The sequence below is a fragment of the Alternaria arborescens genome, assembly GCF_004154835.1.
Source record: "Alternaria arborescens strain FERA 675 chromosome Unknown contig_28, whole genome shotgun sequence".
Lineage (NCBI taxonomy): Eukaryota > Fungi > Ascomycota > Dothideomycetes > Pleosporales > Pleosporaceae > Alternaria > Alternaria arborescens.
This window is the reverse complement of record NW_021167883.1, coordinates 42959-67266: the sequence shown is the minus strand read 5'-3', so window position 1 is coordinate 67266 and position 24308 is coordinate 42959. Positions and strand designations below refer to the sequence as shown.

The 24308-nt window shown below is 51.3% G+C and overlaps 10 protein-coding genes across 10 annotated transcripts; 5 read left to right on the top strand and 5 right to left on the bottom strand.

The window, feature by feature from the left end:
• Nucleotides 1-299: 299 nt before the first annotated feature.
• On the top strand, nt 300-3189 carry AA0111_g9574 (DNA repair protein; the record flags this gene model as incomplete). The annotated part of the gene is made up of 2 exons (XM_028656147.1): nt 300-344; nt 394-3189. 2 exons carry the CDS (start codon nt 300-302, stop codon nt 3187-3189), a joined length of 2841 nt encoding a protein of 946 aa, XP_028502777.1.
• A 321-nt stretch (nt 3190-3510) lies between these two features.
• On the bottom strand, nt 3511-4145 carry AA0111_g9573 (hypothetical protein; the record flags this gene model as incomplete). The annotated part of the gene is made up of 3 exons (XM_028656146.1): nt 3511-3698; nt 3760-4027; nt 4125-4145. 3 exons carry the CDS (start codon nt 4143-4145, stop codon nt 3511-3513), a joined length of 477 nt encoding a protein of 158 aa, XP_028502781.1.
• A 299-nt stretch (nt 4146-4444) lies between these two features.
• AA0111_g9572 (hypothetical protein) lies at nt 4445-5080 on the top strand (the record flags this gene model as incomplete). Its single annotated transcript, XM_028656145.1, has 1 exon — nt 4445-5080. The coding sequence occupies one exon, from the start codon at nt 4445-4447 to the stop codon at nt 5078-5080; it is 636 nt and encodes a 211-aa protein (XP_028502782.1).
• A 914-nt stretch (nt 5081-5994) lies between these two features.
• On the top strand, nt 5995-7049 carry AA0111_g9571 (hypothetical protein; the record flags this gene model as incomplete). Its single annotated transcript, XM_028656144.1, has 2 exons — nt 5995-6273; nt 6321-7049. The coding sequence occupies 2 exons, from the start codon at nt 5995-5997 to the stop codon at nt 7047-7049; spliced, it is 1008 nt and encodes a 335-aa protein (XP_028502779.1).
• A 1450-nt stretch (nt 7050-8499) lies between these two features.
• Nucleotides 8500-10399, bottom strand: AA0111_g9570 (Maltose permease; the record flags this gene model as incomplete). The annotated part of the gene is made up of 4 exons (XM_028656143.1): nt 8500-9170; nt 9229-9674; nt 9747-9771; nt 9820-10399. 4 exons carry the CDS (start codon nt 10397-10399, stop codon nt 8500-8502), a joined length of 1722 nt encoding a protein of 573 aa, XP_028502780.1.
• A 909-nt stretch (nt 10400-11308) lies between these two features.
• On the bottom strand, nt 11309-12796 carry AA0111_g9569 (Tryptophan--tRNA ligase, cytoplasmic; the record flags this gene model as incomplete). Its single annotated transcript, XM_028656141.1, has 1 exon — nt 11309-12796. One exon carries the CDS (start codon nt 12794-12796, stop codon nt 11309-11311), a length of 1488 nt encoding a protein of 495 aa, XP_028502793.1.
• Nucleotides 12797-13301: 505 nt separating this feature from the next.
• Nucleotides 13302-14141, top strand: AA0111_g9568 (hypothetical protein; the record flags this gene model as incomplete). The annotated part of the gene is made up of 1 exon (XM_028656140.1): nt 13302-14141. One exon carries the CDS (start codon nt 13302-13304, stop codon nt 14139-14141), a length of 840 nt encoding a protein of 279 aa, XP_028502837.1.
• Nucleotides 14142-16178: 2037 nt separating this feature from the next.
• On the top strand, nt 16179-17306 carry AA0111_g9567 (hypothetical protein; the record flags this gene model as incomplete). The annotated part of the gene is made up of 1 exon (XM_028656139.1): nt 16179-17306. One exon carries the CDS (start codon nt 16179-16181, stop codon nt 17304-17306), a length of 1128 nt encoding a protein of 375 aa, XP_028502799.1.
• Nucleotides 17307-18093: 787 nt separating this feature from the next.
• On the bottom strand, nt 18094-21162 carry AA0111_g9566 (putative beta-galactosidase B; the record flags this gene model as incomplete). Its single annotated transcript, XM_028656138.1, has 2 exons — nt 18094-20858; nt 20910-21162. 2 exons carry the CDS (start codon nt 21160-21162, stop codon nt 18094-18096), a joined length of 3018 nt encoding a protein of 1005 aa, XP_028502798.1.
• Nucleotides 21163-22297: 1135 nt separating this feature from the next.
• AA0111_g9565 (hypothetical protein) lies at nt 22298-23966 on the bottom strand (the record flags this gene model as incomplete). Its single annotated transcript, XM_028656137.1, has 2 exons — nt 22298-23701; nt 23757-23966. 2 exons carry the CDS (start codon nt 23964-23966, stop codon nt 22298-22300), a joined length of 1614 nt encoding a protein of 537 aa, XP_028502800.1.
• Between the last annotated feature and the right edge of the window lie 342 nt (nt 23967-24308).

Sequence of the window (24308 nt, the reverse complement as noted above, 5' to 3'; positions counted from 1 at the left end):
CCGGCCAACGCCAGACGACTTTCATTTCGCCATTGTATATTTATCTGTATCACGAATCTACGCTTCCAAACAAGGTCTGGGATTCACTGAAATCCGAGACAGGCTAAGACATCAATGTTTTGTTTTCGGGATATTAGTGGTGAAATATGTTGTTTATGGAGTGACGTTACGTGATGGAATTTCAGGTGCTATAGCGAGGCGTCGATCTCGTGACCTGGAGTGGGTTTCGCGAAGCTTGGAACGCGCATCTACCCCAAACCTCCCATCTCGCCCCACCACGACCGTCGGAGCAAGACCCAATGCCCAGCGATGCGCAAGCCCCCGTGAAGCTCTCGTTGCCTCTCGTACGCTCAACCTATAACATTTGCGTACAGCGTGCTGATGACATCATAGGAGTTCCAACAGGACATCTTCAACGAACTGCGCGAGGAAGATGAGCTCGTCCTCCTTGCGCGCGGCCTCGGCCTCTTGCGCATAGTCACGAACCTTCTCCACTCTTACGATGCCGCCGGAAACAACCTGATACTACTCGTTGGCGCCGACGATCGCGAGAATGTGTGGATTGGCGAGGCGTTGGCCGAGCATGCGGCAGTCAGTAATGCGCCCAAGTGTCGTGGGCTGAGTCTAGTCAATACCGATCTGATGAGCGTTGGAACGCGCGAGAAGATGTATGCGCAGGGCGGGATATTCAGTATAACGTCACGCATCCTCATTGTAGACTTCCTGTCTGGACTGCTGAATCCAGAGACGGTGACGGGCGTGGTGGTACTACATGCTGAAAGAGTTGTTGCGACATCTCTGGAAGCCTTCATTCTGAGAATTTATCGGCAGAAGAACAAGGCAGGCTTCTTGAAAGCATTCTCGGATACGCCGGAGCCCTTCACTACTGGATTCGCTCCGCTCACCAATAAGATGAAGAACCTGTTCTTGACGAAACCAGCACTATACCCCAGATTCCACGTTGCAGTCGCAAACTCGCTCGAAGGACGTAAGAAAGCTGAAGTTATTGAGCTGGAAGTGCCCATGACGGAAGCTATGCAGGACATACAGAACGCGGTACTAGCCTGCGTTGAGGCCAGTATCAGCGAGCTCAAGAAAGCGAACCCAGGCTTGGAAGTGGAAGACTGGAACGTAGACAGTGCCTTACACAAGAACTTCGATCAGATTATCCGACGTCAACTAGATCCTGTCTGGCATCGCACAACGTACAAGACGCGACAGGTCGTCCGAGATTTGTCGCTGCTTCGTACCATTCTGCACGCGCTTCTTACGTATGATGCGGTAAATTTCAACAAGTATCTCGACACTGTTCTGGCAGCCTCGCAGCCACCACCGGGATCAACGAGGCAAAATCAATCTCCATGGCTTTTCCTAGATGCAGCTGACACCATCTTCACCACCGCAAAGCGAAGGGTATACACAGGCAAGGTGTCCAATACTGAGTTAGCCAATGCTTCGACTACTGTACCAGAGTCTCTCCAGCCAGTGCTCGAAGAATTTCCCAAGTGGACGCAGCTCGCAGAAATCCTTCAGGAGATTGAACAGGATGCTTATTTTAACCCGACGCCGCAAGACTCATCCAACGGCTCTATACTCATCATGTGCGGCGACCAGGGCACAGCATCACAGCTAAGAGAGTATCTGCAGACCATGTACGTTAAGCCAGAGGGTTCACCAGACGAGGACGAGAACGAATACGAGCCATCGGCGAACTTTATGATGCGGCGTAAGCTACGCAACTACCTTACTTGGAAACGCGATTTCAGTAAAGTCAGTGCCGCGTTGTTCTCGGAGAACCAGAAAGCCATCAACGGCAGTACAGATAAGAATGTTCAGAGCGGCATGCGCCAGACTTCCGGTAAACCTCCGCCAAACAAGCGGCGCCGCATCAGAGGCGGTGGAAATGCTGCAGCAGGACCATCGAGATCCGATACGGGAGCCATCCGTACTGCGGGAGATAAAGACGCCCACATTGCTAGTCTAATGGCTGAATTGGAACCCTCTGAGATTGAAACAGCACAAAAGCCTGGGGAAGTAGGTTTCGACCCCCTGGACAACATGGAAACCTACTATGAACTCTTTGATGTGAACGACCTGATTATCGTACATCCTTACTCTGGGGATCTGGATGAACACATTTTGGACGAGACGAAGCCGCGATATGTCATCATGTATGAGCCCGACGCAGCATTTATCCGACGCATAGAGGTATATCGGTCATCGCATACAGACCGAACGGTAAAAGTCTTTTTCATGTACTATGGGGGCAGTGTAGAAGAACAACGCTATCTCTCTGCCGTCCGTCGCGAGAAAGACGCCTTTACGCGGCTGATCAAAGAACGTGCAAACATGGCTTTAACAATGAACTCGACTGCGAACCTCGCTCCAGAAGAGTCCTTCCTCCGCACGATCAACACCAGGATAGCAGGAGGAGGCCGTCTCGCCGCAACCACCGAACCTCCCCGTGTCGTCGTCGACGTGCGAGAATTCCGGTCCTCACTCCCGTCTCTGCTACACGGCCGATCTATTGTCATCGTGCCCTGCATGTTAACAGTAGGCGACTACGTCCTCACACCCCAAATCTGCATCGAGCGGAAATCCATCCGCGATCTCATCCAATCGTTTGCCAACGGCCGTCTCTTCAACCAAGTGGAGTCCATGATGGAACACTACAAACACCCCATGCTGCTCATCGAGTTTGACCAAAACAAGTCTTTTACCCTCGAACCTTTTACTGATTTCTCTGCTGGTAGCGCTGCTTCTGCCAACGCGTCGGCGACGACACCCGATCTCCAATCCAAACTCGTCATGTTAACGCTCGCCTTCCCCCGCTTGAGGATAATATGGAGTAGCAGCCCTTACCAGACGGCCGAGATCTTCTCTGAGCTGAAGAAGGCGCAAGATGAACCTGATCCATTAAAGGCTGTGCAATTGGGTCTTGATCCGAATCAAAGTGGAGACGAGATGCGCAGCTTTAACCAGACGAGTCAGGATATGTTGAGGGCGCTGCCAGGGATTAACGAGAATGCTGTTTCGCAACTGATGCTTAAGAGTGAGAGTATTTATGAGGTGGCAAATATGCAAGAGAGGGAAATTTGTTGGTTGGTCGGGACGGACGTTGGGAGGAGGATCCATAGGTTCTTGAATCGCTCCGTGTATGAAGAAGTTCAGTGGCAGAACTTTAGTTAGCTTGTCGGGTAGTATAGACTCTGGGACGAAGATGTTGGTAAATAGAATTTTGGACAAAGATTATGGATGTATCATTCCTCTATCCCATGATGCATGTAAAAAGGTACCCAGTACCCATAATCGTGGAAAAGGAAACGTGCCAAATGCACTCGTCGTTAACGTCATACTCGAAGAAGCATGAAATCGTGTATTCCTCGGCACCACTCGAACCATCCGCCCGCTCGCAAGAAGCAGCATTTGAGCAGCCCGGCCCCCACCACAGCAAAGCAGCAGCCGCGAAGCAAGAGCCGAGACAGCATGGCGGATCTCAACCCCTCCCCCTCAAATGTCGTCAATGTCAATCTCCTTCTTGCCGGTACCGTCGGCCTCGTCCGAGTCGCTGTCATCGCGATCCTCGTCGAACTCGAAACCGATACCCTCGTCGCCTTGGTCGCCGTAGGTGTCTGTCTCGTTGATCTTTGCGTTTTCCGGGAGCTCGCCGTAGGCTTTTAATGAACGGGCTTCGTCGGCTGTGCGCGTGTTAGTAGCCGTATCTCGCAGTGTTTGCTGCGTGTGTAGTATGCGACTTACCAGAGTACTTCATGATCACATCACCCTTCTCGTCTTGGTAGTCTCGCAGCGACAGGAGAATGATGTCACCCTGGTTGATCCAGACCTTCTTCCTCAGCTTGCCGCGGATATGGGCGAGACGACGGGCGCCGTCGAAGCACTGGGCTTCTAGACGACCGTTTCCAAGCATCTTGACGACTTGGGCGTATTCTTGGCCTTCCTCCTTGAAGACGAGTTCGCGCTTTTCGTTGTCGTTCTCGTTCTTACCCCTACGTCGGTTTTTACCTCCCTGAGATATACGTTAGCGCGTGTTGAGGTTTGGGCGTCATCGCGGTGAGAGTCGTGGTGGGGTGTGTCGCCCCCCTCCAAATAGAGTGTTGACGTACCTTTCCCTTGTTCTTAGGCATTTTGGCGGTAGTCGAAGTTTGGTGGTGTGTTGGTGGAGGAGTGGGTTGTGATTGCGGTAGGAGCTTCGCAGGGCGCAAGTCTTTATGTAGTGGCGGACCCGGTTGTTTGCACAGGTGGATTCCGACTCACTGTGGGAGCCTTCGACATTAAGCGCTAACAGCGCACCCTAGCCCCGGTTTGGCCTAGCACGTCGTCGCTCACCCGAATTAATCCATCTGCGGTTCGAGTGCTTCCAATTTCACCCCCACCTGTCTTTCTTTCACTCTACGTCACCGTGCATACGAGGCATGGGAAAGCCATGAGTGTCTTGTCACACGTCGCCAAGCAGCCGCCCAAGACGTTCAGAGTCTACTACACCACAGTGTACAAAAGCCTCTTCACCAACCACGTTGCAACCGACCCCGCGCATCCCCTCTACGAGACGCAGCGCCGCAGACAAGCCGAGAAGAAGAAGGAGGGACTATGGTGGCATGCCACAGCGGGCGCTGACTCGGCCAAGTCTAGTTGTATAAGAACATGGGCTAGACGGCGGCTACGCAATGCTGTAGTCGACGAACTCAAGGCCCGCGGATACGACGAGACTGGCAAGTTCGCCAAACCCAAGCATGTGCCGCAACGGGCAGATTTGATGGCCAGGGTAGGCGCAGGTCGGACACTAGATCTGAAGGGAAGCTTGAGATTACATGTGCAACCCCCTCTGATCCCTGCCAAATACGTAGACATACGTGCAGAGGCTGGGGCTCTCATTGATGCTCTCGAATCTGCTACGAATCGGCCATTTCACAACCCACCTGCTGCAACCAAAGACGCGCCACGCGAGTATGCATCAGAGAGGTCAACCAAAAATCGGTCATTCTACAATCCACTTGCTGCATCTGCACAGCCATCTCCGCATCGGACACAAAGACCCGTCGTGAAGTCACGCCAGAGGTGACGACTGGTTCTGCACTCCGACTGAACTTGTAGGGTACAGCTAGCATCCGTAGTCTGTCGCATTGATCGGTAAGGGTCGGGATACTCTTGCGAATCAACGATGCCTTGGCGTATGTAGTCATGTATCGTTCCTCGCCATCCCAACCTCCACATGGGCTTGCATTAGTATCGTGTGCGTTGAGAAAAAAAGGAGGTCAAGCGTCTGACGGATACACAGCGCGCAGATTCATAAAGACTCCTTGCACATTGACCTAATTCAGCTTGATATCTGTCCGACATTACCCCTCCTCTAAACCTGTCTCTCACAACGGTTTCGGTACAAAGTCCCGAAACACACCTTCCATAGTAGATACTTGATTCCCCTTTCTGGTAGTTAGCAGTCCTTCGTGGATTGCAGCGGAGTCTCCACCGGGCCAATGGTTACTAGTCGTCGGCTTCTCTCTGGCTCCTGTTCTGTGTAATTGGGTATCTTGGGTCTGCTAATGAGTTGTTTTCGATATGGACGATCAAAATCCAGCATGCCTGCTCGTATACCTAGATCATTTCTAAACACAGCCATCCAGAAACAATATGATCTTTGGTAGACAATTCGACTGAATAGACACTAGAAGAAGCTACTCGTGGCAAGCATGAATATGAAGTACACAATACATGCTGCTGTGAAGTAGCCGAGTCAACCAATGAGCTAGCTTCGGCGTCGAATGCGGGTCAGCCTCCGCCCACAAAGGATTGGTTGATCGATTGCATGACCCACCATCGATGACAGCACATCTGTCCTACGTCCAAAGTACATATCCAGGGCAAGTGTATATCAAGTTCGGGTATCCAAATCAAACTCTGTTTCCAAACTGGGTCCACCATCTGGGCAGCGTCGTAACATTGACAAAGAATCATTCCCCTCACCAGTCACGCATCATGGATTCCGAAAATAACGAGTTCCAGCTCTTCACATCCTTGCGATATGATCCGTTGCTTCTCAGATCGGACGAGAACTCAAGGACGATCTTGAACTTCGTAACACCTTCGCCTTTTTATATGCTTGCGTACCATCGAGATCGCATGGTTGAAGCCGCCCAGCACTTTGATTTCTTCGAGGTCGAAAAACGACTTAAAGATGGGAAAGCTTTACACGATGAATTATCCAGACAGGTACAAGAAGAGATCAGGAAGACAGGAAAGGATGAAGCGATGAAGGTATGGAAAGCACCAAGACATTATGCGATAGGACTAAGATTATGTAGCTTCGACTTCTGTTCGATAAAGCCGCCAACCTGACTGTGGAGTTCACTCCCATACCCGCTGTACCACTCTCCACACTATACCCCCCATCATTAGATCCACCAAAATCAGGAACCCAACAACACCCTGCCGACAACTTTAAGCCCTCTCCCTTGACAGGCGGCGCCCTCAATCTCGGACCCTCAGACACCCTTTCAGCTGCCACATCAACACCACCTGCTCCACCAGAATGGAAGATCAAACTGGACACCGAGCCAACACCTTCCTCACCGTTCACATTATTGAAGACTACAAAGCGCGAAATGTACGATCAATCTCGTCAACGCGCCTTACCTGACAACCCCGCCGGCCCGGCCTATCGCGAAGTAATGCTCTACAACGAAGTCAACGAACTTACAGAAGGCACACTGACATCTCTCTACCTCTTCCGTGGCGGACGGTGGGTGACACCACCCGTTGGCGTGCCATCTGGCGAGTTCACGAGTAAGACCTTGAAGAGTGACGGGGCTGATGAGGGGGAGTTGAGGAAGCCATTTGCGGGGCGCTGGGGGCATAGTACGAGGAGTGCGAAAGTCGGGGCGGGTGGGCAGAGGGGAACGAGTCGAAGGTGGGCGTTAGGAAGTGGGTATTGTATGGAGGAGCCGGTGGGGATTGAAACAGTCGAGGTTGGGGAGGGAGTGTGGGTTAGTAATGGGGTTAGGGGCTTTGGTTTTGGAAGGGTCGTTGGGTAGAGCTGCGTTGGTCGCTTTGGTGTATTAGCTGCGCGTTATAGGGCGGGTCTGAAAATGGAGTGGCAACATAAAGAAAAGCCAACCTTGGGTCATTGATCCACTTCATCCACTGGTAGTACGATGACGCAAAGCAGACGAGCCAGTCACATTGCTCGCAACTTGAAGTTTTGGCGCAAAAACTACACCCTCAAATAAAACTCATTGCGAACATAAGTAGCTTGGACCATCAGTCTATGCTGTCCAAACCATGGGACGAATATGGCCAGGAGATACAAAACGTCTCTAAGCCATGTCCTCTTACACCTTCAAGTCGCTGCAAGTACCTGCAACAATTTTTGAGAATATTCAACGACGTACTTTTGCACAACTATTCAAAATGGCACCACTCTGCAACACGCGCGAAACTTTCAGTAAGAATCACCTCTATACCAGAAAACCTCGCCTTTACACATCCAAAGACGAACCCCTTCCATCTTGCTCGATCTGTACAGAGCCCTGTACCCTGGCTTCCATGGGATCAGCACACCACGCTCTACAGATGCCATTGTGCTCTCACGTCTTCGGCGCATCCTGCATCGAATCTTGGTTCGACAGAGCAAGTACCTGCCCACTATGCCGCAAAGACTTCTTCCCCACGAAGCCAGAAGAGATATCGAAGGAGCTTCAAGAACTTCCGGATCTCTTTGTTCAGATGTTCACGTTGCTGAATGAGGTGAAGAAAAGGTATCCACAAGGAAGAACGGCGGTAGCAGGCATGGAAAACATGATAGCAGATCTGGGAGAGAAAGTTGTGAGAGATACTGAGGAGAGGAAGAAGAGGAAGGAAGAAAGGGAAATAGCAGTATGGACAGAGGTGGGGCGGCGAGATATTGCTTATTTGGAAAGATGGAGACGGCAGGTCATGCTAGAATCTTCCGAAGAAAGATGAACTCCCCTACGAGCTTTGGATATTGCCTCCGTCAGGCAAGAGGTTACCGTCTTTCTTCCTTACGACTTTCTTCCGGATATGGCAGTGCACGGTGATGCTGGAATGATCTATTCAGATATGATTCGCCATACCCGATTACTCAATACACAAAGTCTGATAGAGCGAGTTGGGAGACTGGGCTTATCGGAGGCTGCTGAGGATGTAAGAAGAAAATTGGTGAGCGTTGTTGACACTTTCATCACCACAAGGAAAGGCCGGGGCTGGTGGACGCATAGTTGTAAATTGCGTAGCTATATGCACATGAAGAGGTGCTTACTGAAATTTTATTCATACCTTTGTGAGGGCTGCAATCAAACTATAAATGTAAAATGAAACCAATTTCCTGATATTGGTGGTGGTAACATGACTCTGATTGCGGCTTTGTAAGCTCTGACAGTTGACCAACAAAAACAAAACATTCATAAAGTCGTCGTATCGTGTGTTCCTAGCTCTCTTCCATCTGGCTTGTACTGAACATTCTCTCTACACCCTGTTCTTCTCTCCTTCTGTAGCGCGTAATCCGGCGATCGCAAAATCCGTACTTTTGAACTTCCGTGCGCATACCCTCTTCTCAAACAGCTCATCGAGCTCTCCAAAAGTCCGACCCTTGGGTTCAGGAAGCCGCCACCAGCTCCACAAGATACCAAGTACGCTTGTGCCTGCCCAGAAGAAGCCGGCTTTGGCGCCCCAGCCCCACGCTGTCGGATTCAACATGCGTGGAGTGATGATGTTCGTGATGATACCAGAGATGTTGTAGCAGTTTCGCGCTAGGACGATTGTTTTGCTCCTGAGTCGTGTAGACGGGATCTCAGAAACGAGTGAGTAGCAGATAGGGCCGAGAGTCGCGTCGTATGCCAGTGTGAAGGCCAGTAATAGCGCTGCGATGGTCCAGTTTAGCGGCGAAGGATGAGGGTCAATGATCTCCGAGGGATTCTTTTTCGTTTTTGAGTGGGCGGCGACAAAGTCGTTCACGCAGGATAGGACACCAATGAGCAGCACGAAGATGAATGTTATCGCTTGACCGGATAGATATAGTGTACGCCGCCCGAAGTGTGCCATTAGTGCCCAGGAAATAAAAACGCCAATGAGGCCGAGAGCGAATTGGCCCAGTGAGAGAGTGAAAGCGTGGGTGGAGCCAAGGCCAGCTTGTTCGTCTAAGAATAGTCAGCATACAGAAGCCGGGTAGTGTTGTACATAGGTTGAGTGCCTTACAGAAGTACGTGGAAAACCCCATGAATGTACCACCACAAAGTGTCTGGATGATCCAGACCATGCACGTTATCTCGGTCCTACGCTTATCCACCCCTTTCAAGCAGTCTTTGTAACTTGTGCCACTTTGCATCTGTTCTTCTCTCTTGTTTGTCTGTATCATCGTCTCCATGGTGCCGGTTAGTGTTGTCTCAAACTCGTCGTCCGAGCTCGTTGCTGGTTTTGTGCGCAGTCGGCGCAGAGTCGCTCTCGCATCTTCAAGGCGATTTTGACGGATGAGCCACCAAGGCGATTCAGGCGCAGAGTAGACGGCGAAGAATATTGGGATTGGAAATATCCACTGGAGACCGAAGGGTATGCGGTAAGACCAGGTTGTAGTGTTGTCAATCATGCCGCGCATAACGACTGACGCTATCAGTTGGCCGAGTACCCAGCATGCGTTGACATAACTTGAAGTTGTTAGCGACACCGAATTCTCATGGTCGTCAAATCTCGAAAGGTGGGGTCCAGCTGATACTCACGTTGTCAGATAAGCCCTCAAGGCCACTGGGCAGACATCTGCAGCATATGCAGTACATATGCACTGAAACATACCCCAGGGCATGCCTAGTAGACACTGTCCTATCAATAGAACCTCCTTACTTATGGCGAAGAAAGGTACAAGTATAAACAGGCTCATCGCCACCAATCCTACCATGAGCGTGTAGCGGTACCCGATACGCTCTGCTAGTGTTCCTGTAGCAAAGAGCCCTACAATCTGCCCCGCCAAGCCACCATTCACGAGTGCGCTTTGCCAGTCAGCGCTGATTTCGTACTGTCCATTCGCCTGCAAACCACCGAACTGTTTCCTAAACGCTTGCATCGAGAATAGATTCGGGACGAGGATGGTCGAAAAGCCCTCCATAATAAGCGTCATCGATAGTAGCACTGACCATGTTATGGCTTTGGGGTAGAGGTGTATGCCTTCGCGGAGCGTCATAGAGCGCTCCGTTTCGTTGTTAGTCTCGATTATAGTATTCGACCTCTCTAGCATCAGGTCTGCGACCTCCAGTCTCGATATCGCTGGTTGGGGGATCGGACTTTCCGCTCTGCTGGGGAAACCTAGTGGATCTGAGTGTCCTCGCCACATCAGCTGCTGATCAAAATCGGCGACACCATGTCGCTTCCGATCCATGGCCGATACCATGATACCGTCGTCTGAGGTTGTCTTAGTTGGAGGCTCAAGCAACGGTGCGACTTGACGGAGACCGGAAGTGGGGGAGGAAGTGTAAGTCAGTCAAAAAAGAGACATGCAGACTGTCATACCCCCAGTTATATTGTACACGCGGGGATGCAAAGATAGGTAGACCGTGGGGTCACGAGGCATTGTGACGCAGGTTGACGACCTGGGTAGGGAGCGGAGAGCATGACATCCTCATGACCTCAGATGAGCGAGCCATTTTAAGCAGAACCCCATAATGGGTACCTCTAGTGGACATTTGCGATACGCAACGGGATGGGATACTACAAAGAGTCAAGTAAGCGAATGATGAGTCGTCCGACTAAGGTGTTAGCCGATCAAAAAGAGAGCCGGTCTAGTCTTGAAGACATTGTGATTTGAAGATTACTTGGCAGTTCGACGCATAACCAGTTGCCAATAGTCAAGTGATGCCAATGCAGGTTGATTCCAAGGCAGATTCAAGCTTTACGATCGCCCGTTGCGGGCCGGACGGGAACACGCGAGTGGCGTACCATTGTTGGTAAAGCCAGAGAACGGTAGACTCCACAGTATGACCCATCCCTCTATCGTCCATTCCAAGTGCTCGGAGCGACAAGCAAGTTTGTTGGAACCGCCTGGTACATCTCGCATTCGGACCCAGTAAATACGGTCAATGCTGCCTGCCAATGTCTGGATCACGTTAGCATATTATCTCGATGTGATGCATGATGTTACATCGCGTAATTGATCAGAAAGGACCCCTTGGGAGACATCACAATCAATCTGCCCGCGGAACGCTATCAATAGGCTGCAGGTGATATCGACATAGGTACATTGGTATCGTGCAACTACTTCTTCAACAGAATTTCAAGTTTTCGACCTGCTTCACTGCTTGGCCGCAGCAGCAGCAGCTTCCTTCTCTTTCTTCTTGCGCTCAACCTCAGCCATCTTAGCCGCCTTCTTCATGGCGTTCTTGGTCATGGGCTTTCCGTCGGCGTCAAGCATAGGTCCCCCACTCTCAGTATCTTGGGCCGGCTGTTCGAGCTTGGGCTTAGTGGGGTTGGGGTTACCCTTCCACTCCAGCTTCCGTGGACGAAGGAATTCGTCTAGCACCTCGTCTGTGACCTTTGCTCTTGCTTCTTGGAACTGCTTGACGTATGTAGTCATGATGTCTACGCATTCCTTCTTCATCTCGCCGGTCAACACCTCGCCTTTACGATAATCCTCACCTAGCTTTGTGAGTTTGGCGTCATCGTCTTCAAAGTAAGAAATGTATTGATAGGGCACGTCAATGTCAGGGTTTCCACCCTTCTCGCGGTGAAGTTCTAGCGTCTCTTGGCCGCCAGAAAAGGCCTTGGTATTGATCTTTGTCTTGATCTGCTTTGGCGTATCGCTCATGTATATAGCAGAGTTGGCATCAGATGCACTCATCTTGCCACCAGCACCTTGCAACGAAGTGAGAAACTTGGAGTGAATGAGGGCTGGTTTTGGCGAGGGGAGGTCCATCCTGTTGCAGTTCTCACGAACCAAGCGGAAGTAGGGATCTTGGTCGATGGCACAGGGGATCAGGCAGGGCAAGGCAGCAAGTTTTTTGGAGCGTTTGTAGGTCTTGTAATCCTCGCCCCAGATGAAGGGATACGAAGAAGCAAAGGCGGCAACACATTGCTTGGCTGCGAATGCGTTGCTACCAATGTTGGTTGAGCCATCAAAACCGAAGGCGCCCCGGACTTGATTGTTGGTAACCAGCTTTTCGAACTCGGTAGCGTTGAGACTGAAATGTCGGTTGTAGCCGGACGAGAAGAACTCGGAATCGATGTACATGAAGGTCTTCTTGGGGTCGAAACCAATGGCGATGATGTCCTTGGCGTTCTGCCGCGAGAACTCGTAGACTTGCTCCTGCTTCAGTTTCTGCTTGAACAAGAACTTCTCGTCGTCGGTCAACATGATGACCAGCGGGACGTCGAAGACATCTTGCAGCCACTTTGTGAACTCAAAGGGAATCGTGTGGCCAATGTGCATAGCGTCGCTGCTGGGGCCGCGACCAGTGTACAGGAGGAAGTCGTCGCCGCGCTCGTATGTATCCAGAATGAGCTCGAGGTCGCGGTGTGAGAAGAAAAGGCCTCGCCGTAACCAGCGATGTGGCTTGTGGCCTGTGATGCGTTCGAAGCGCTCGAGCAGTGGTTCGTCTATGAGCTTTGTGGCCCACTGCTTCGAGATGGCGACATAGTCGAATTCCTTCTCGTTTCCCTCCTCGTCGACTCCTGCTGATACATCCCAAGGGTCGATTTTCTGCTCTGTTGCTTTGGAGACGGGCTGTGTCGCTGTGTCGGCGAGGGAAAGGGCGGCGACGGCCGGTGGCTCTGGCTCAGTCATTGTGCGCGATTATGGGATGATTCCAATCGGGCCAAAGAATCAGGGAGAGGTGTGGGCTGCGGTCCTTTGGTGTTGTCGTTGACTCACTCACTCACTCACTCACTATTCGACAATTGAGGACCCCACTCTCGTTTGGCGTTCCTGCCTAGACCTAGGGCTGCCCCGCACCGCGCCACATGCACGCGCCACGGCTCAGCCACGCCGGCGTTGGCGGGAAGAGGTGCCGACACATGTCAGCAAAACTCGTCATGGCACCATGGTCGTGAGAGCTCCAGACGTTTCTATCCGGCATCCTCACACCACCGACACCGACGTACCGCCTTACCCCACCTCAACGCGACTCTCCAGCCCGTCCAATTGTCACATCACAGTCGGATGCGCTTGACGATGCGACTTCACCATCCAAGATAGAAGACCGCGCGTTACAGGCTGCCTTGAGCTCCTACCTACTACCATCTTACTTCCATCCACCGCCCACCGTCTGTCCGACCCCTACGACGCCAACATGGTCAAGTTCTACTCTTCCAACGAGACGTACTCGTACCCTTTCCCCGCCGTCTCGCTCGCCTACTTCCTCCGCTATCCGAACCCTTACTCCACTCACGTGCTTTCCACCGACACCATCGCCCGTCACTACGACCCCGACACGCAGCGTCTAACAACTATTCGCCTCCACCTGAAACGGTCAAAGCTCCCCTCAGCCGTTCTCAAGCTTGTGCCAAAGTCTCTACTTGGCGCCTCGGCTGGCGGTGAGTCCCAGACTTACATTCTTGAAAAGTCGGTCGTGGATATCAAGGAGGGGTGGATGGACACCGAGTCACGCAATCTGGAATGGACCGGTGTCTTGTCCGTCGTAGAGAGGCAGAAGTTTGTGCGTCCCTCGCCGTCAGTGTCCCAGGACATGAAGACGCGGCTGGGTACCGAAGGCGCTGCGCAACGTCATGGCTTCATCAACTTTGGCGGCAAGGGCGCTGGTGCCAAGATTGAAGACTCGGGTGAGACTACCGACGTCACAAGCTCGGTCACATTGCACAGCCACATTGGCGAGACTTGGAAAAAGAAGCGTGAAGCCGCAAGGGAGGATGCCGTCGAGGACGAGCAGCCACAAAAGATGGGTTTCTTGCGAAGCTGGGGCACCGCGGCCCTGCAGCGCAACATTGAGAAGATCGGCCTTACGCGTGCGCAGCGAAGCCAACCCAATGCGCGCGAAGGCATGAAGGTCGTCCTGGAGCGTATGCGAGAAGGCGGCCTTGTCGGGGTACTGGAGGGCATGCGACAAGACCGCGAAGCCATTCTTGCCGGCCGCCCGTTAGCGACTCCAAGGGCAATAAACAAGGACGAATAAATTGTCGGCCAGATGGTGGTCTTGGCCACTCGAACAAATGACGAGTCCCATGTTTTCGATATGAACATTCAGCGACGGCGCAACGGTCTCTCTCCCTACTTTTTTTCTTTTCGTTATCCCTTTGCTCTCAGGATTAGTTGAGGCTGGGTTCTGTGTTACTATTACGCTTCTCACGTGGTACTGTCTCTAGGTTTGGAATGATAAAAACGACATCAAAGCGACGGGCGAATCTTCTGTGTCATACGGCGAGTCTTTGCAGGCGTCATGCTTTTGCGAATCTCAATCGTACAAAAAAAAGTCTATATCGGCGCTGCTCTCTACCATAGCTCAAGTTGCAAACTTTAACATTGGTCGTTGATCTTAATTCGTTGCTGGTACCTTCCATTTGACTGTGTTGCCCACGTGGTAGTGACAGCTGGTTGCCTCTTCTGTAACGTGAACGCAACTCCAAGCAGCAACGGCCCACCTAACATCCTTCTTTTGCATTATGCTCAGTCATCTGCATTTCCTTGCGAAAGACCACCAATCCTGTTCCTATCTCAACTCGATTCCTAATCTCGAACACCTACTATCGGCATGTCCGCGCTACGAGATGTTCCAACTATACCGGATACCACAATGCGCACCTCTGATTACTTACTGCCGCCACTGTCAGATGTGGATAACTTATGGCACTCAAAAATGAATTTCTCGTACGAAGTAGCGATATCTCATCACCTCACGAACGGCTTGAGGAGTGCGATCGCTTTGAGAAAAGTTGGTCTGGCACCCTCAAAGATCAAACCCAAGAGCTCTACTAAAGGACAGCTGTAGTTTACAAAGGATACGACGCCTACCACTCCCAAGTCCGTAAACTAGACTGGCTAAAAAGTCACCACGCGTACACCGCCTCCCCCGAAGTCTCAAAACACGCCGAATGGCTCATTGAAACCCTTTACGCAATCGTCGCTCAATGGGAAGAAGTCCTACCTTATATCGCAGAGCCATATCCCATACCTCTCAATAGTCCCTCCGCGTTCTCTTTCGATGCAATTCCGGAACCACCTTCTGGAAGGGAGAGCCTGAATGTGCTACTGGAAGGCCTTGAGGGCAGAGGCAGAGCGATGATGGGTCAGACCTTCGTAAACAACGTTGATGTTCTCGCTGAGATTGATCTTCCTGGTTTCGGAACGAGACGGGTGCTGAAGTTATTCAGATTGTTTGAGGTGCAACAGCTTGCTCTACACTGTTGCTTTATTCGTAATCTCGTGTTGGGCCTGGATAAAATGGAGACTGCCTGCAGACAGCATGGGGTTATGTTTACGAGCGTAGATTCTGTGTGCTCTACGGATGGGCTGGTGAATATTGAGGGAGATGTGGTGCTGGGCCTCACTCCTCCTGTAATGGAAGGCAGCGATGGGCCTTTCGATATGAGAAACCAACCTCAGCCTTGAGCGTGCTGGGACATGGCTGTTTGACGCAAGTCCGAAGTAGAACCATAGCCGTGCGTAGAGATGTGAACATCATATGTATTGTCCTTCACATGGGTCTGTGGATACGTAGGTACGTAGGCAGATGATGATCGAGATAGGTGCGGGGTATCTACTTAGGTAGGGCCGAGCCTCAGCCTCAGCCGTCGACATCATTCGAGGTCTCATCGTCTTTGTGTTCAGCTGTGCAGTCAGCAGCTTCAATGCCAGCTTGCCCACTCAGTAATTATCTCTATTATTCCCCAGAATATCACTTTATATTCACTCCACGAAGCCATCGTTTCACGATCCTCTTCCCCTAACGTGTGTCCTCCACACACTACGGACTATCATTGTCATATTGTCTATAGACAACGTGTTCGATGATGAGCGCTAGACTTCGGGCAACATCCTAGGAAATATCCGCATACCATCTGCCTCGTTTAGCGCTTTACGATCCATAATTCTGATCATCATCACGCCACTCTACCGATTCAACTTAAAACTCTTCTTGACGAAAAATCTACCCCAGTATCTATAATGTGGACGTCGTAGGCATTCATGCATTCTCTCTGTATAGTTGCGAAACATGTATCTCATCAACACCACCACTATCAAGATTCGTCCGTTCGTCGGTATAATCCCCAAATATGTTATCCTGTCACATACCTGGGGTGACGACGAAGTTACGTTCGAAAGCATGCAAAGGCCTGATGAACGCACGAAAGCCTTGAAGGGCTACATGAAGATCAAGAGATGCTGTGAGCAAGCGAAGCAAGATGGCTATCGATGGGCCTGGGTAGATACTTGTTGCATCGACAAGAGAAGCAGTGCTGAGCTTTCAGAAGCAATTAACTCGATGTACAGGTACTACTGGGGGGCTGAGAAGTGTTACGCATATCTTACCGATGTTGGTGATAAGAACTCTGGAGACGTGAGAGACGATCTCAGCGATGTTAACAGTATCGACGTCGTATATGATTTTCAAGAATCAAGTGTCGAATTGCCATGGCCGATTCGGTCAGGGAGGGAGGTATACCAATTCCTCAACTCAAGATGGTTCAAGCGAGGCTGGACACTTCAAGAGCTTCTTGCTCCAGCAACGCTCGAGTTCTATGATCAGGAGTGGAACATGATTGGCACGAAATTCAGTTTGGCAACTTTCATCCAAATAGCCACCGAGATCCAGGCGCAGTACATTTCTGACAGAAATGCCATGAAAAGGGCAAGTATAGGACTCCGACTTAGTTGGGCATCTCAGAGGGATACTACACGAGATGAGGATCAAGCCTACTGTTTGTTCGGGATCATGGGAGTCAACATGCCGCTTCTTTACGGAGAAGGAAAGCGGGCGTTTTACAGACTGCAGGTCGAACTACTCAAGAACACAATGGATCATACCATATTCGCTTGGTCATTAGGCCCTAGTTTTGGCTTTGAACCAAAGAACCCATACCAATTCGTCGGCATCTTAGCGACAACACCAAGGGATTTCCAAAGCAAGCAATTGGCCAACATTCGGCCAGGTCTACCGCAGACGATACAAGATAGTACACACGATGTTACAAATGCAGGCCTTCGTATCGTTCTTCCTTGCGTCGCCGAAGGACCTGACACTCTCCTCGCATTGCTGAACTGTTATCACGACAAAACTGGGGGTCTTTTCGTTCGATTAAGACGACTGGAAGATCAGCGCTTTATGAGACATCAAAACTAACAAATGTTTAATACAACGTTCAGTCAAGATATAAAACTAAAAAGTAAGGAATTATGTATACTCATGGAACCAGAAACCACCTTAGGTCTCCAAAAATCTCGCTGCAGAAGAGATTGTGGAATACGCAACATGTGCATTGGTTGTTGGCAAATTGGATTTCGCAGGAACGGCAGTTGATGAGGTGGTGGCTTTTCATCGAGATCTCAGATCCAAGTCAGAACTGTGTTGGGGAGACCGTTTTGATGTGTCGCCCTTCAAATATCTACCATCACTCGATAGCGTGGGAGTGGGAATCGTCTATGGTGAAGTTAGTCTCACGATCATCTTTGGTCATCGGCATGGGAGCCCATGGTTGTATGTTGTTATACCGAGTGGGCAAGACTTGTTGTCCACGGCCTCATCAGGGCCTCGACACAGACTGAAGACGGATCCGAAATTTAGAGAACACGTCGTCAACAAAATGAGGGACCTGGAAGTAGGAATGAAAGTGGGTTTACCTTCGGAGTTTTGCCGGGACCATGCAGTCGTTTATACCGATTCGACTGATATACTTGAGGTTCAGGTCAGAAGGACGCTGGCAGACGACCAATTGCGTACCTGCTGGCAGCTAGGCGTGATAAGGCGTCTTTGATACAGGTTATATAGCACGTAGCGACAGCAATATACGACGAGTCGTTTCTACACCAAGAGATCTTGAACGACTGAAATTCAGGCAGGCAATGATATCTAGAGATACGTGTATTCAATTGGCTGATGATTCTACAGTTAGTCGATGACATGATGACGTTTAAGCATATGCCAATCTCTCCTCGGTCCACCCCGGTCTCAAGTACTCAGAGTCAAAGCTCGAGCTCCAACTGCTCTCAATAGCGTACTCCTGCACAAGCTGCACGTCGACCTGCGCACCCTCCTCAGACTGCGCCCACACACTCAGACCAATCACGTTGTCACCTGAGTAGTTGAGGATACCTGGTGGAACGGGGAACTTGATCTCGTTTCCAACATACGGGTTGAATCGCGCGTATTGGTAACCGTTGACGAAGAGCTGTGCGCGGATAGTCTTGGAGCCAACAGCGTTCAAGACGAAAGCGAAAGAGGCATCGATCTCAGCGGGGACGTCGAGAGCGATGGTGGTACGGTAGAACTTGATGTCGGCACCCTCGAAACCGGCAGATGGGGAGCCAGACTCCCAGTCAGAGTCATCAAAGCCAGGAAGATGCCATCCGAGACGCTCGGCTGTGAGACCACCCTCAGCGAGGGGTCCACGTACGGGGTCGAGGAGTTCAGTTTCACCACCGGCTTCACCAGCGATCTTCCAGGACGTGAAGTTTGCGCCTTCCAAAGTAGCACCGAGGATACCGCGGGGATCGGTAGCACCGCCACGTAGATCGTGTCCAGTGTTGTCTTGTGCGACGAGCAACACGTTGGTGCCGTTCTCGTGAAGAGTTGCATTGGCAAAGGACAAGGTCATGTTTCCGATGCCCAGGGTGGTGTTACCCAACCACGAGCCGACCAACTCGCCGTTCAACCATGCGCTCCAGCCAAAGGCGAGACCGCCCTGGACGGAAAGCTGCACACCAGTGGCTGCGCCATCAAAGTAACCGCGGAAGAGATGGAAGCTGTTGTGGAAACCGTACTCGTCCACGTAGAGGACTGGCAAAGTCTCAGGCTTGGTCGGGTTGGGAGTGGTGAGATGGTCAGCGAGAACCCATGCAGCGCCGCTGTCGTCGTATCCTGGCGTCTTCTCCGGGAGTCCTTCGTTCATCTTCCAGTTGTCCAAAGAAGGAAGGTTGATAGTGCCGTTGAAAGCAGCGACGTGGGCCTTCAAGCTGCCGTATGCTGTTCGCGAAGTTGCCAACTCTTTTCCATTCCAGGAGAGTGTGTGCGCACTGCCGGCGGCGAAGACCTCGATATCCGTACTGTTCATGATATCACCCTTGAGAGCGAGAACACCAGCATCTAGAGCTACGTGGCGGACAAGGTATGGGCCCTGAACAAGCACAGATTGGTCGACCGGCGCGAATGGGTCGTTCGACAGGTTGGGAGCCCAGAACAAGTATGCAGTAGGCTTGTCAGCAACAACAACCTTCACTCCGTTATCGAACTGGTATACGTTCATGCCAGAAACCTTCTGGATGTTAGTTGTAAGACCATGGGCTTCTGAGTGGAAAGTCGCGTTCGAGCTTGTTCCGTTGCTGACTAGAGAGCCCTTGGAGGCTCCCTTGACATGGAACTCAACAGACTCTCCAACACCAGTGGACAGTACAACGACTGGCTTCGAGTCGACCATGGCATATGTGAGAACCTCAGCGGTAGAGTAGGTGAGTGTGTTGTTGCCCATGGCGAAGTCAGTAACAAGGATCTTGGACTGATGACCATCGAGAACAATCGAACCGGCATGCTGAGGAATAGTCAAGTTTCCGACCGAAGTGCTGACGTGAAGCTTGAACGACTCCTTGGTGGCGGAAGAAGAGGTTGAGTGGATCGTAACGTAGAAGGCAGCATTTGTCAAGGGATTGCGGAGCTCACTAGCCTCAACAGCTGAGTTCGTAGTGTATGAGCTGGAGTTACCGAGACGGTTGGTGACGGTAAGATCGTCGGCAACGCGGGTGAACATGGCCAAGTTCTTAGTCTCGTAATACTTGGCGTCGATTTTACGGTTCTCGCTAATCGGACTGCTGTAGTCATAGGAAGTAGCAGTGACCGGAGCAGCTAGGGCACCCCAGTTGGTTCCTCCAAACATCATATAGAGTGAGACGGCTGTCACGCGCTGGGAGATGAGGTTGCGGTAGAAGAGGTTTGCGAAGTCAGCTCCGATGTCGCCTGGGCAGCCACCCTCTGGTCCACCCCAAGGGTTGTAAGAGCCACCCTGGAATTCTGGGAAGAAAGATGGTTGGGTTGGGGAAACCTCAACGAAATGGTCGTAGTAGTCAATGACCTGATAGGCTACGTATTCTCCGTTGGTGCCAGTGCACTCGTCAAGGTTGCAAGACCAGCAAGATGGGTAGCTGTCCAATCCAGCAACGTCAACATTGCCCACCGCGCCGGGCGCAAAGTCCTTGCTCCAGCTCTTTGTGTTCATGTTGGGGTCGTTGTGAATCAGAGGAACGTCAATACCATTGGCTCGTGCGGAGTCCTCCAGTGCTTGCATGTATCGTCCGGCAGCCGTGTTGGGAATCTTCTCTTCTCTATCATCCCACTGCTCGCCATATTCGTTCTCGATCTGATAGACAAGGGCATTGCCACCCTTGGTTACAAGATGCTTAGAAGTAAGCTCAGAAAACTTGGAGAAGTAAGGGTCCAAAGCCTGGAGATATCTTGGGTCATCATCCCGAAGCTCTCCGTAAGCACCGGTTGTGAGCCACAGCGGGAATCCTCCGGCATTGGCTTCAGCGTTGACATAAGGGCCTGGCCTGGTAATTACATACAAACCAACGCGCTCCGCAATTTCAAAGAGCTTGGTAAAGTCGTGCGCGCCGGTTTCAAAGTCCAGCGTTTGGTTGTTTGCACTGTGGTAAGCCCAGTTGCCATAGAAGGCGAAAGCCGTGAAGCCTGGCAAATGTTAGACCCGGCTAATCATGTGTGGCGAACATATTAACTTACCCGCTGCTTTGATCTTCTCCAGCAAATCTTCCCAGACCTCGTAGACGGGGATACGCCAGTAGTGAATCTCTCCCGAGAACACGAAGAGACGCTTTCCATTGACCTTGAAGGAGTAATGGTCCCACTGTACGACTTTGTTCAGGCCGTTGTCGTGAAGAGGCCAGGCACTGGGTGTGTCGTTTTGAGCATTGACACCGGTAGATGCCAACGAAGACAGGGCCGAGAGCCACGAGAGCCCTACGATGGTCTTCATTTTCGATGTAGGTTGGAGACGTCGAGGCCAATTAGCACTGGCATCATGGTATCGGACATGCTGAGAGTTTATGAACACTACGCAGGTACCGAACCCCAGTCGTCCCCGAATTACGAATAAGACGCTAATGCAGCGCTATGATGGAATGCATCGTGGGTTGCGGGGATGTCAAGGTCATCTTAATGGTGGAATTGAGATGCCCTTCTGTGAACGCTCCACCGGGTACGCCGAGGCCCGGGTAAACGTTGTTGACTTAGCATCGGAGGCGGATGGATTGCGCAGATGGGTTAGCCTCGCTGAAATGCTACATTGTTTCCGTTCTACCAAGACGAGGAACAGGAAACCGGGGAAAGAGGAGAAAGATTTGCGCGATCATGACAAGGTGTGGAGTGCTTGGAAGACGGGGGTTAGTCCAAAATGAGCTCGGTTGGCCCTCATCTCCGACATGGACCGTTCGACACCGTATCTTCGGCCTCCGCGGCGATGCATCAATCAGAGCTTCTGCTGATGAAAAGTCAAACGTCAAATTACAGAATGTATCTTTTGAGATCATACAAGCTTGTTTCCTGACAGAAAACGACGAGAAGCGGCATCAAAGCTTCGGGATAAATCCAGCCGATCAGCCGTGCTGCTTCTCCATCTTTCGTTACTACTGGTAGTTGATGAATAGGCAAAGAAAGAACCGACGCTGATGTCAAGGATCGTCCCTACTGATGTCCTTGATGCCATAAAATCAAGATTAGAATACCAGTTGAGCAGAGTGTCCATGCTACTTGGACGTCGAGCAGTTGTTACCGAGGTAAATCCAGGTGGTTGGGATAGGTGCTTTTCTGGAACGAAAGGAAAAATATCTAAAAGATCGAGGTGTTTATTTTACTTTTCTCTGCATATCGATCACAAGTGAGCACTGAACAGGATATAGCTATGTGAATAGAATACGTTGTATATGATTGATTGTTGTCTTCGTCTGAAGCTCAAGAGAAGTTTTCCCACATGAGCAGGAGCACGGACCCTAACTAAACCAGCCATCTCGAGAAGCGTGTCCGAGCATCCAGGCTTCAATCTACCACGACACGTCGTTTCGTCTGATAAATGAAAGTGCATAACTTCATAGGATATCTTATGCTGCGGCAGCTTACTCGTTGTCCCTGACGTCGATGACAGTGGACTTGAACTTGCGAGCGGAGATCTTGCGGTTGAACAGAATATCGAGTTCACGGTATGAGCGTCCCTTGAGCTCAGGAAGACCGAAGTACGCGCTGACAAAGCAGACGCAGGCTGTACCGCCCCAGACGTATCCGCACTTACCAGCCATGTTCCAGCCGGTAGGGTTGAGCATTTGCGAGGCTAGGTAGATCATGGGGATTTCCGCGACGTAGTACGCAGCACGACCAACACCTGTGCTCAGAGCGCGGAGTCGGATGGAAGATGTTTCCGCAATAATGGAGTATGAGATAGGACCCATGGTTCCCGCGAAGACAAATGAGATGACGATACCCAGACACGCCTGAGCGTAGTTGGTCGCATTATTCTGGGGGATAGAGGCGCAAATTCCCAAAAGGAAGAGTAGGCAGACGTTGACGGCGGTACCTCCAAGGTAAATCGTGCGACGGCCGAACCAGTTGCTCAGTGGCCACGAGCAGATGTTGGCGACTAATTGCAGACACGAGTTGATCAGATTGAGCTTGAAGGAGAAATCGGAAGACATTCCCGCCTGCTCGAAAAAGAAGGTTGCCTGGTTGGCGATCAGGTTGCCAGCAAAGTTCTGCGATGCGTAGATCAAACAGGTGATGATTGTTCGGCGAAGATCGGTTCCCTTGAGTAGGTCAAGGAGAGAAGGCTCACCACCTTTGTGAGCTTCAATCTGTACTGTGCGCTCCATCATGGCAAGTGTATCCTCGGCGGCAGCTTGAGTTCCGTTCCTGCGGCCGAGACGCTTGATAGATTTCAGCGCCTGGTCTCTGCGCCCTCTGCGCACAAGCCACCAGGGTGACTCGGGGGCGAAGAAGACGAGAACCATGAGAGGAGTGGGGAAAACCCACTGTAGCGCCAGAGGACCTCGCCATGCCCACTCGTCGTTGCGCTTGTTGTAGCTGTAGGTGGCGGCGGCGACGATGATGCTACCAATGGACCAAGACATTTGGAGAGTGGCCGTGCAAGCGCCACGAAGAACGAGGGGAACGACCTCACTGGCATAAGCAGGCGAGTTGGCAATGAACATGCCCCATGGAATGCCCTCGAAAGCTTGTCCGATGACAAGAACCGCGAGCGAATCTGCGAAGAAAGAGATGAAGATGGTTGCGTTCATGAGCATGAGCGCCAAGAGGGTCGTCCACCTGTAACCAAGGCGGTTGGTAATGGGACCAGCGAGGAACACTCCGACAAAGGCACCGCATTGGCCGGCTTGGAATAGCGAACTCTGCCATTTGGTAGGAATGGTTTTGCCGACTTCGCCAGCGACTTGGACTCCGTATCGCTCCTTGAATGCGCCGAGAGCAACGAAGTTACCATTCAAGAACATATCGAAAGACTCCATGACCTATACAGCGTTAGTAACGATCTGATAAGATTGGTAAAAAGATGTCAAGACTTACGATAGTAAAGCAGAAGATGAAAGCCCAGAAGCAGGCCATAGGATGGTCCTTGATTGCTTCCCACATGCCCATGTCATGCTCGCGGTTCTCAGCTGCTTGAGCATCTGTCATAAGCTCCTTGTCTTCAAAGATCTCAGCTTGATGGCTCAGGCTCTTCTCCAAGACGCCATCGTCGGCAGCATCTCGCTTGGTTTCGGTAAAGCCCGACATTTTCGGTTAGCGTGCAATGTGATTGGACGCCACGAAAAGCGAAGAACGAATAAGCAAAAGCCGATGCTAGAAGCCAAGCAGACATGGCGAGCTTGGGAGAGCTTATATACTCCATACACTTTTGGAGACGGCCTCGGTGTGGATACACTCTGCTATCAAGCCCACGGGGCCCCGCGACAAGCTTTCAAGGGTGCTTGTCATTTTCATGGGTCCTTATTGGTGGGCCTCTGGGGTATGAAGAAGCCGGGGTCCGAGCAGAGCCGCGTAGGACTGTCTAGCCCAAACCGTAGTCATTTGCACACTTCCTATTGATGCGAAATTCCAAAGCTAACAGGTAGTAGT